Here is a 13,035-nt window from a genome sequence, read left to right as displayed (position 1 = left end):
AAGATCCATAAATTATAATGATCGTTGCCATGGAAACGACCTGCATTTTATACCATTGGTCGTTTGCAGGTATCGTAATAACCGTGAGATGTATTCACTTCGGACCCTGGAAACACGCGCGATACAACATATATCAGTCAAGTCAAAAGTCCATTTCGCAAGGTGTCGCTGTCGTGTTTAGTCGAGCTGTTTTGTGTTAAAATGCTGTATTTAAAGTTATTTAACAAGAATGTAAGTATTTGTGTTATATGTTACATTGATGCTAAGATAACAGGTCCTAAAATATATCGTGATGTTGTTTCTTATATGCGCTTTTCTATAATTTAAGACTATATACACCAATTTCTTTTAATTAAAAGTGAAATTCTAAACTCATAATAATATCGTTTTATTGGTTTGTACCAAATGAGCTGTAAACGTTTTGGTTCAGGTGCGAGTTATCTTTGGCAGCGAAATTGATTTTCTACGCCGTGACAGAAAGCAATGCATTCCGCGCCTGCATTCTACGGATGCGCGAATTAGTGTTTGACCTATTTGCCTCTATTATAATCACTGAACCCGGCATGTGTTGACTCTTAAACATTGCTGAAAATAAAACGAAATATTAGGACAGTGCAAGCAAATGTGGATTCTTAAACGTTTCGCTTTTACGGTTTTAACAGCGGTTGTTGCACGAATTGATTTTCCGGCAAGTATTATACTATCATTAACAAAAAACTAGTGTTAATTAAGTCATTCCGCGTACGTGGTGGATTCAAGTGTGCTGATGTACGTCCTCTTCTCACGGTTTTTAATCAGGTTGCAATAGAAAAGGAATATATCATACTATTGCGTATTTTCTCCCTATACAAAAGTAAGCAACGAATCTGCAATTTAATTTCTTGTGGATGTCTATTTGAAATCACTTAACATGAAATTACTTGTCAATGTTTACCAACGTATTCTGTTAAAAATCTTTAAACAGGTGTATTGAAAATAGAAAGTTAGAATGAATAAAAGAAACATACGGTACCACATATAAGAAAAAATTTATTAATATAAAATGCAATACACTACATAACTCGACTCGCCACAACGGGTCATACTTAAATTCACAACATTCCACCAAATACACATCGGAAATTAAATACGAGAACGTAAAACAGATATATGCTATTAATAGTAAATATGTTAGGAAATTAGACATGTAGGTTTGTACAAACACGGCGGACAAGACAAAAAGCCGTTATTCTTTTATTACATTTCTATGAGATACATATATTAATGAAGGGATATCCTTGTGTTTACAAGACATTGAACATACATTATCGTATATTAAATATGATATTAGATAATTAATCATAGTTATACATCAATTCCAACGTTTTTAGGATATAAGTAACAATTTTATAAATTCCAAGAGAAAATTTTTCATGTTCAAAACATTTACATTTACCAAATAGACTAATTAAAATATTTTTAAAACCGGTGTTTGTTGGAATCAAAATATAACCGAGAATCAACCTTATATATTATTTGTATTAATACAATCCAAAGTTTTCTTAAGAGATTATATAATAAAAATGTAATAGAATATCGCAATTAGACACAGACATTTATAATCATTACACGTACATTTACCATAAACTACTAGTCACACAAATTATGCAATAGGGTAAATGACTGAAATAATTAAGGTTGTTTTTGTGCATCCACAGTATGACAATCTTTAATATATAGATTATTCAAAAAAGACTTTAGAATAGTTCACAATTATAATCCTTTATGTAATATTTACTTAACATATGACTTATTGTACATTACTTTTGTAAATTTATTAAAAAAATGATGTGGTTATTCAGAGAGAGAGATAAATACATTTAAAAATAATAATCCGGATAGTTTACAAACAATGTTATTATTAATCACAGATATTAGTGTTAATGAGTGAACGACATTTGACAGGGTTTTATACATATATGTAAATCACTAAGGAGATTTCACAAAATTTTGCACCTTAAATGGCATAAAATTAAAAATAATGTCAATTACCCTATTATATTTTAAACATCTATTGATACTGATATCATTGAATTATACGGATGGTTGAACAATCAATCATTTATATTAAATATTACAAGATATAAAAAAATATATCTTGACTTCAAACACACAGGATATCAGTTCAACCGTCCGTTTGTTCATAGCACAGTAATACACCTTGTTCATGCATCAACCTACCGACATAGAAGCACTATGGAATGTAACTTACAAACAAAAATTGCATTTTCAACAACGACAAATATGTCCATGCACTGTCTACATTGCCAAGAAATTAGAATTAAAAATAAAACAAAATGTAAACCATCACATCTTTGTAATAATTTACATATACATGTAATTCTTAAATCTTTGCTAGATTTAAAGGAATTTAAAATGAAAATGCTAACATGCTCTTATATTCTAACTAGTTGAAATATTTAGATTACGGTCATAAGTTTGCAAAAAGTGAGTTAATTCCACCAGTCATTAAATTCTCAAAATGACAACCCTGTCAATATAAGTAGAAAATAAAATAGTTTATGAAAATAGTAGTGGTATTGTGCGTTAAATCATATAAAAATAGGTTTTACAAAGCTTATCTTATTAATATAAATTTGTGAAATTACAGAAATGTAAAATAAGAAAACTTAATACAGGTTTATAAGAGGTTTTCAATTTGTAATATTGAAAAGACATTTAACAATAATACATCTTAATATAAACTCATACTCAAAATTCTATAAAAAGCAAGATTTTCTATACAAGAATATAGAAATATTCCTATTATAGAACGAAGAAACTTCACAATTAAAGCGTGCTTCTACAGTTCAGTAGGTTCATACGTATATCTATATACAGGTTGATTCTTTATCACACAGCCGCAACTTTTATATCAAAATTTTGTTAACATTTTAATTAATAATAAATTTATATAACTATACATTTATATTTGATAAACGCCAATATTTTAATATAATATTTTTGCTACTAATCTACTAACATGCAGTTGTTAGCCCAAGTGCCAAAGAATACAATATTTGACATCTAACCACACCTATCTTTTACCTATCATATACCTTGAAGCACATGTATACACGAAAATTCTCCATATTTTTTCTATATGCCATATTTTAGCTATTATATTTAATTTTCTACATACATATATATTAAATAAACTCCTGAATCACATTTTAAGTATTTCTTAAATTTATCTTTAACAGGAAATTATGGTCTTATTCATAATACAAAACTTTCAATATTAATTAAAAATTAGCATCTGTTAAGATGCCAAAATTTAAGACATGCATTTTTAAATGAAAATTTTATTGTACAATTTTGTTTTTAAATAAGAACAATGTGTTAAAATAATTGTATTTAGATATAGCGGTCTTTTGTAAATCGTTAATGTTCAGAATCATGTTAATGTTATTTTTTTGAATCAGACTGTAAGTTGTATTATGAATAAGATTGTTAAGAAATATACATTTTCAATAAAAATGGCTACTAAAAGCGATATGAGACATAAAACTATGTAAACATCGAATAAATTTAATAAAAAAAAAACTTATAACAAAACGTTCTACAAATTTTATGTACCATCTGTACAAAAAAATTATCAAAAGTTTTGACACAAGGTCCTACTTTGAAAATAATAAACAACCATTTTATAGTTTCGCAGTTATGAAATTTATAGTAATTATAGTTAGGAACCAGACGATAATTTTCTACAACATTCGGTTCAAAATTTTATGTATATTTATACACATTAATATAATTTATATAGTACCCATAAAATTTTACACAGTTATAAAAAATCAGTTGAAACATTTCGAAGTCGAAGTCTAAATATGTTAAAGATCTTTTATATTGTTTCTTTTATACCTAAAATAGTAGTGCATTTGGCAATTTAGTGCACACAAATTTCCTATGCATATATGTTATTGAACATTTAAAGGGCATATAATTCCGAAACTCGATTTAACTTGGCCACTAGTCCCGAGAACGTTTAATGTTAAAATTTTGACAAATTCGGGAAGACAGCAACATTGGCCACCGGCTTAATCACATAGAGCACGAAGATTCAATCACTGAGTTACCACATCACCAGCCATTAAAGAAATCTCGCCCTATTACAATTTATTTAAGCACTCAGTTAAAACAGTCGTTTTACTTACATTATAAATCAATATGAAAAAGCAATAAAAAGAAACTTCGGGAAATTGTTACTTGTTTATGTCAAAATTTTTCTATAATGTTGAGCCCGTTTTGAAAACACTATTATTACAACACCCTGTATCCACAAAGTCTTTCACTTTGTCGTTGTGAAGCGTAGCCGTATATATATTAATTCTGTTTCGTGTTCTTAGAAATGTAATTTTTTTATTGGGAAATGATTGAATGTGAGGATTTTCTGTAATTTCGATGTCAAAATGTTTTCATCGAAATCATGTATGTATCAATAGGTGTCTAGAGCGTGTTGAGACTTTAATATCACATCAATATTAACATCGAATCTACTATGAAGCCTTACAATTATGATACTTGACTAAAAAATAGCGACTGTGTTTCAGAATCAACTTGTCATTAAATTATGTTTATGAACGCCTTTACACAATTAGCTTATGTGAATTCAAGATATATATGTATAGGTACGTATTCGACTTAATGAATATAAATATATTGTTACATAGATAAATTATATTAAGTTTTTTAATATTACTACATGTGTAAAGGCGTACGAGCTATAATCTAAATGCAAGCCCGCAGTGAACAATAAGTAAGCAGACATTTCCTTACAAACACAAAAAACAATGTAAGGAACACCGCGGGCTCACACGTCGGAATGAAAGAGTAAAAGAAAGCTTAAATTAAATATATCGCTTTTACGAATACCTTAAAAATAAACACAGTACAAAATAAAAATAAAAGTTTTTGTCAATATTTCGAAACAGTCATTGAGGTGGTTATGGAAATTTGTCGTATAATGTAAGTAATCGACCTTTAAAGATGATGTGATAAAACTAACCATTTTGCCAATAACTGTTTCGAAATATCAGCACAACATCAGGTAACGCGACGCACATCCTACTAAGCTTAAAACTAGGGTTGTGCTGGGCGTCGGTGGGAATATCTGCCGAACATCCCGCGTTTCAATAAATAATATGTCACGTGATGTGAAATGCGAGTTGACGAAGGGGAATACGGTGCGTAGGACTTGCAAGCGGCTTGCGCTGCGCCGCGCTCTCCGCACCGCTCCCCCGAACGTCGACCGCTACGATAATGATGGCACAACTTTCGGCGCACGGCCGCTTTGCGACCACGCCAAATAAAAAAAACCTCTCTGTACACAAAGCTTACAAAATCTTTTACACAATAAACAACGGCAAATATAAAATGTTTCCATATTGCAACAAAATACCGCAACGATAGAGGCCAAAACATCAAAGAGTTTAAACTTTTTCGACAATAAAAATGATATTAAAAATAACTTTAAAGCATTAGGTGCAATGAGTGTTGACTCGGCTACGGATCGTAGCGATATTCTTTGGCTTGCAACGCTCTGTGAACACATCCATCCCCAGGGACGCGCGCTACAAAAACCGCGTAAACTTAAACCAACATAAAACGAGCAATCTTCACTCAATTTAAATAAATCACAAAACGTAACAAACGTAATAATGCTCTGAAATAAAATGGCGCGCGCCGATGTGATACGCTAAAGCAAACTGGAAACGCTTGTGGGTTCGGCTTAATGCTGTCGCGTCTGGGGAGTGGCAGGTTGGTTAGCTATCTACGTGTGGCGCTTGGCGTGGAGCGCGAGATGGTCGGAGCGGGAGAAGCACCGCTCGCAGTGGCGGCAGCGGAAGGGTTTCGCACCAGTGTGCTTGCGGTAGTGTCTGGTCAGCTCGTCGGACCGGGCGAAGCGCCACTCGCAACCTTCCCACGAACACTTGTACGGCTTCTCACCTGTAACCACAAACATGGAATTCGTTAAAAGAAAATATAAGACAATCTTACGAGTTGCGCTCTGTAATGAATCTATACTCACTGAACCAAAAACATTCTCGTATAAATAGTACGATATATTTGGAACAGATTTATACTATAAAACAAAATTTTTCGTACCAAACTGTAACTTTATATTACTTAGTTATCATAAAATAATGACATTCGGACGATTTAGAAGTATATTGGAATTTCATATAGAAACTTTGTGTCGATTCTGAGCACTGTTCCTCGGAATGTATCGTCTCAACACGTGGTATCGCTTGGTTTATGCTCCCCTCACTAATGTAATGACCGACTATCATATTTTTATTTCGTGGTATTTTTAACTCGGATGCCGCGCGGAGTTTTATTTCCCAGATGAAATGAGAGCGCAGTAGCTAATCTCATAAATGTGGTACCACTACTGCAATGTGACAACTCCCGCGAAAACATATTTTACAAATTTATTTCGGACTTTCTTTTTTTTATACAAGCAATTACTCATTTCATTGTCAACATTCCGTCAAAACATTGTTTGAATATGAAACGATTTCGATTCCCACGAAAAAAAAAATAGTGTTTCATTACAACATTGTATAATTTCTAGTCGAAAATGTATATCTACGTGGCGAAAATTAGTACATATGCATGTTCAGATTTTTGTAAAGCGTTATTTTCATTTATTATTTCCTGCTACCTATACACGTAATGTGATACGCAGATTATATTAGGAGAATAGAAATGTATGCATATTTACTAAATAAATTAATAAATTTGATAATTAATTGTTAAATAAAATAAAATGGAATGTACATTGTTAATTGTATGAGCGCAGTGGGACAGGAAGTTCTAACACAACACGCGATGTATGGCAATCCATTTGATGTTGGATCAAAGAGCATTCAAAGATTATTTTAAACTAACATTCGTTAATTATAGTGTTCTATAAAAGTGTACAACATACAAACAACCTTGATACTCCATTAAAAAGTCTTTTTAATATATCGACAATTTTTAAACCACTTCTAACAAAAATGCCATTTGATTCAATTTAAACGTAAACAGTCCTAGATTATAAATAGATGTAACATCACAACTAATTATAGAAGTATTTGAAATGAATTTCTAATTCAAAAACATGATGTGAATACTGACGTGCTACATAACAAAGAAGTGTGTGTTTACGCTTTATTATATTAGAATAGATAGAGGGAAATTCTATTTATTAAGTATTCACGATGCTGACCCGTTTCAAAATCTTTCATCTGCATTAGGCTAGCGTATTTGCTTATGCTTAACACTGTTACATGAAATCTGTTAATGTAATTTCAACCTATTTTTCTTCAATATATTGCCTTAGAATAAACAAAAACATTTATCTAAGATTATCTATTTTACGAACAAGTTCATTGACCTCTTTAAATATTGACAACGTTACGAAGACTCAAGAGACAACATCAGCGATTGAACCTCATACTATATCCACAACAAGTGATAGCTAGTGTAGTTTTTATTCACGGTATTGTTTGTTGTTGGATTTAGAATGATTCTCAATTTCCCAAAAATGAGAAGACAGCCGAAGCTTAGAAGAACGATAGCAACTATATATGTGAATGAAGTATTGCTGCTGACACGTTCCACGATTTCGTTTGAAATCGGTAGCACTGAAATAGTTAAATTGTGTACTATGTAAACTTACCAGTATGCGTCCTCTTATGCGCCTTGAGATGCGAGCTTTTAGTATACACTTTATCGCAGGCGGGGAACTCGCAGCGATGGACGCGGCGGCGCGGGTCGGTAGAGGGCGCCGGAGTTGCGGCCTGGCGAGCCACCGGGGGCCGTCGGATCGGGGCAGGACACACAGGCTCTTCTGAAAACGAAAATGTTATGGTAAGAGTACACATACCAGAAAACATGTAGAGTTTTTATTAAAAGGTAGCGAACGAGCAAGTGGCCTCTTGGTATCGCTAAATAGCGAACGAAGTAACCACTTCAAGAAAGGAATTGATCTTTCGGTTAATAATTCAAGACTCGGATTGATGATGATGCAATGTTGATTTTCGTGGAGATTTATAAGATAGGATTTGCATAATAGTCAGTGTCTTTATATGACAATTAAATTCTGATCTTTAAAAGATATTAAGATTCTGCAGAATGATTCATGTACGAAATATTGCTGTAATCGATACCATTTTGTACGACATGGAATGTAATATAGCCAATATATTTAGTGAGGTATTTGGAAAGTAATTCCTATAGCGTAGTTCTGGTACGTAAAAGGAACAAAATCTTTTCATTTAACCCTCTATTGGTTTTTACATCGAAACTGTACCATTACGTATAGCTATTTTGCTTACTTACCGATAGATATTGGAACATGACAATAGTTACATGGATAAATAACATATAACAAGAACATTTAACATTGTACAATGAATTTTAATTATTGGATTTATATGTAAGTAACTTTAAAGACTATTGATTAAAAAAACACAACAATTTTAATTAAGACACAAAGAATGTTAATTTTTTTTCACTTCTACTTTTCTATTCACATATACTTTATACTCATTTACGTGTTAAGTTTAAAGAAAATTAAAATGTTTTAAATTAAAACTAAAGTATTTAATGCAGAGACCCAGTTACCTAAAAAAAGTTTGACCTGGTGGCATTGCATACGTTTAAAGTTTCATACGAGCGCACGATATCAGTTTAAAAGTGTTGTTTGCGAATTCCGAAATACGAATAAAAATCTACAATTTTTAAACGTTAAGGTGTGTAATTGAAATATTGGCGACTTAGATCTAGGCCAGTTTGAATTACTAACGAATATCGAGTATTGCAAATCAGTATTAAGTAAGGATATTTGTTGTTTCTATATTTGTCAACTCAAATCAACTAACGAGGACTTCTGTTCAAAATCTTGTCTTTTACGTAAGTCCTTTATGGTGTCACAAATATAACATTCCATCAGATTGTTCTTTTAATACATTTTGATTTCTATTTTGTTAACGAATCCCAGCCCTTTGTTGTCTGAGTTATTAAGGACGTGTGTAATTTTTTTTGGTATGTGAGTTTGTAAGTATGCCATTACATAGACACTCACGTAGCCTAAGCTGATTTTAACGAATGAACTGGCGATTACCAGTCTAATGTCCTTCGGGTACAGTCAGTCCAAGTTTTTAATTAACAAGTTCAAATTTTTACATTAAATTATGAGTTTTTTTTTTTAAATCTGATTAGTTATTCCACTAAAAATTAAAACACAGAATTTCTTGCGTGTCAAAGAAAACATTCATTACAAGGTTACAAAGCAAAAGGTTAGGAAATTTACCCATTGAATTGACAACGTATTCGGTTTAAATAATTTGTTATTCCTCATTTTCCTTCAGTAATAGCACCTTATTATGTATCGTTACTGTGTATAGAAGTATCATTGGAGGATAAATCATTTTCGAGCTAACTGGTATTGAATAGATTGAATTGGATTAATGATGTATTATAACTTTGCCAGGATCCGCAATAGATATTTAATTTCGAGGATATCGGGACCGACTAACGACCTCGTTTGTTGGGATATTATCCATGTTTTTTTAATAAGAAAATGGGGGCAAACGAGCGGCGGGAACACAGCGGTGGTCAACGACATATAAATTGAATCCTTTGCAGTTTAGGCATAACATAGATAAGTATTTTTATCCTTTTGTTTTGTTTTTCACTTGGCTACTAATGATAGGAAATTTTTTGTTTTCCATTTATAATTTGTTTAGTTTGTACAGATGGTTTCGAACAAGCGCCCTCACTCACTATTAACGTAATTAAATTTATGCGTTTGCCTCCTTCCTCCTCCCATCTCGATTCGCTCACAATGTGGAAATTATGAGCACTCTCAAAACTTGTTTCACAGAAGAATGAACCTTACGTGTAATTTACGATAACACAATTTGTAGGATTTGAAATATACGGGGCGTTATATAGATTTGAATATTTATTTTATAATATGAACAAATATAAAATTCTCGCAATATAAGCGAAGCGTACTCCAAAACTTCTAACATCTGTCTGTTTTCTGAATTCGATTGTTACCAGTTCAATGATTTAGCAGTCTTCTTGCGTAAGCTTGGAAGAAGACAGTCCAATTTTACAAAAATCACTGGACATTGTCCACAATGTAATATACCGTCACATAAATATTTGCATCGGCGTTCGTTTGTCATAACAAAAAGGGGATATTACCGATAATAGTGTATGCACTTAGCGGAAGTCATGTCATGCAGCACAATTGACTATAAAGTATAATAAACGGATATCTCGGAACCATTGAATCAACATGTTGGAACATCATAACTCGAAAACAAATTATTTGTTCACGAAATACTTTAGGTTGAGGTTTTAACACCAGATATTATTCAGCACCGAACATTATAACCGAATTAAACTCTTATATTTATGTTTTCTCATAATTTAAGGAGTAATTTAAATGGTATTATCAAATTTTCGGACTAAAGAACAAGGTTATTATTTTATCCTAGTACAGCATTAGTGAATTATGAAAACGAAGACTTAATTAGTTTTCTAACCTCTAGGTTCGTCGGAATCGCTCTGAGGTTCAGTCTTCACCACGGTGACGGTGTAAACTCTCTGGGGGGGTGATGAATGCGGCGAGGGAGGGGACGCGACCTGCGCCCTCGCCCATGGCTCCTCCTGGGCCGGCTCGACGCGCTTCCCCCGGGGCTCCTCTCGAAGGTACCGCTCCATTTCGTAACATGTCTGAAAGTTTTTTAAAATATTCTTGTTACTTATAGATGACGCAGTCGTCCCATGATTTTCTATCCAGCACTTATTTCAATTTGATTATTTTACAATTTATATATAACTGTTGGATTAATGGATCGGCTTGCAGCGATCTTGCATGTTTTTTTTAGCACTTTGTACTTATTAAATAAAGTACTAACATTTCTAATTCGGAATTTTCTTAAGATTAAAAGTGTTTGCATGTAATAAAAGGCATCTAATATAACAACATAAAATAAATAATATACACATAGCCACTAAATATAAATACAATAATTTAATTTAATATAATAATAAAAATAATAATAATAGTTAATTCGCAAATCATACTTAAAATATTGAATAGTGTCTTTCGCTTTAGCCGAGCTATTCCTTTATAGATTTCGCAAAACCACTGATGCGCACATTTAAGAAATTGAAGCATTAACTTTGCATTAGAATAATTAAGAAAAGTTGACAGTAAGCAAGCGCAGAAAAACTAGATATAAATCTGAACATTCGCTTAAATTATTCGTAAATTCTTATAAAAAAAAAGTAACTGCGAGAAGTAATTCAAAAATAAATTCATAAACCATGAAATTTCACAATAAATAACGTACTAACAGATATTAATGTTTTTTAAAGTTAAGAATTATTTTATTATATTAAAACTAACATAATGCAAACGCACTTTATAGAGTTTCTTGAAAAGTGTAAGTCTTATTTGTTGCTTTTTTTGGTCCAAAGCTTATCTATACTATTATAACAAAGCGTAAACACACACTTCTTTGTTGCCTAAGATGTCAGCAATCACAGCATATTTTCAAATAACTCTTTTTTTAATAAAAAGCCCTACACTTACGTCACGCTTTAGGTTATATATTTTCACGCCGTTAAGCTTAACAATAAATATTTTGGATAAAAACCCTAATGTGGGAAAGAGACCATAAGTTGTTACCAACATCAAGGAAGCAAGGTTGCCATGGTTTGACATGTCATGTCATTTTGACATTTGCAATTGATAATTTGACAAATGTGTACAACAAAATGATTTTTTTATAATTCTATTTAAACTTAAACAACAAATTAGATTTAAACAATTATCCAAGTTTTTTTACTAACAAACTATAAACATAACAAATTATATCTCGAAAAGTTATTATTTATGTAATAATTATTTCTTCGTCTGTATGTATCTCAACATGTTATTGTTGTACGTCATCGTTTTCGCAGGATTAAGCCTAATTACAAGCTATGTGTTCTTCCAGACTATTTTCTACGTATATGCCAAATTTTAGTGAGATTCGTTGAGCAGTTCTAGAGATTCGTAGCAACAAGCATCCATCTAAAATTATCCATGTATAATATTAAGTAAGAAATAAGATTAAAGATCATGTAAATACGAGTACGATTTATAAAACCAAATTCTACCAGTACTCTACTTTCTGTTATAGTACCGGGCCCTCTTCATTACTGCTAAGTCCGTTAACAAATGTGGATCTCGTATGTTCGCAAGTGAATAGAGTTATGCGACTTAACACTGTACATTATGAGATTAAATTTAACTTTGCTGTATAGAAAATTATATACAAAACTAGCTGTTGCACGCGATTTTGTCCACGCAATTTGAAGATAAAAAAGTAGCCGATAATATGCCCGTCTTTGTCAGCTACCCTTCAGTAAAAGTCCGGTCGAAATCGGCTCTGCCGTTTCGGAGGTTACCCGGAACAAACGTGGCTTGCGGGCAGACAGACAGACAAAAAAAATGCAACTTTCGTTATCAGCAACGGATATACATAATCTTCCCGAAATCTGGTATTCTCCTTTTGATATTACAACTCCAATTTTATTATACCTATGTATAGATTATGTATCATTTTAACAAACAAATTTGTTTATATTTTCTTGCTCACTAACGAACTCATCGTTTAATGATTACTTAAACATTTCCTTAGTATAGATATATCGTAGTAAATCTAAACGAAAGTTCCCTTTTATTTTTCTGAGTAGCAGTTAATGTTTCTATAGATAATTTATTAGATGAAATAGAACACAAAGCTCGACCAACCGCCTTACTATCTCATGTTTCCGTATAAGTTCAATGACCTGCTTCAAGGTTATAAGTTACACAAAGGTACAGGGCACAACGCCTCTCTAAACCTCACTAACGGTACATGCTATAGTTAACGAAGTTAGGGACGATTATTATGTGAACATAAAAGGCATTTATTACATCGACAGATGGTCTATATT

The 13,035-nt window shown here is 32.1% G+C and overlaps 1 protein-coding gene across 1 annotated transcript in view; it reads right to left on the bottom strand.

Moving 5' to 3' along the window:
• Positions 1–1,832: 1,832 nt before the first annotated feature.
• The window catches only part of LOC106110254 (Krueppel-like factor 6), a 62,861-nt gene continuing 51,658 nt past the window's right edge, over positions 1,833–13,035 (bottom strand). Inside the window, exons 2-4 of the mRNA XM_013292008.1 lie at positions 10,590–10,779; positions 7,709–7,879; positions 1,833–5,988 (exon numbers count right to left, since the gene is read on the bottom strand). Of these exons, the coding sequence (XP_013147462.1) occupies positions 5,813–5,988; positions 7,709–7,879; positions 10,590–10,779 (537 nt within the window). The 3' untranslated portion in view covers positions 1,833–5,812. The remainder of the gene's footprint in view (positions 5,989–7,708; positions 7,880–10,589; positions 10,780–13,035) is intronic.

Source organism: Papilio polytes, unplaced genomic scaffold, assembly GCF_000836215.1.
Source record: "Papilio polytes unplaced genomic scaffold, Ppol_1.0 DF820711.1, whole genome shotgun sequence".
NCBI lineage: Eukaryota > Metazoa > Arthropoda > Insecta > Lepidoptera > Papilionidae > Papilio > Papilio polytes.
This window is presented reverse-complemented; position numbering and strand designations above follow the sequence as displayed.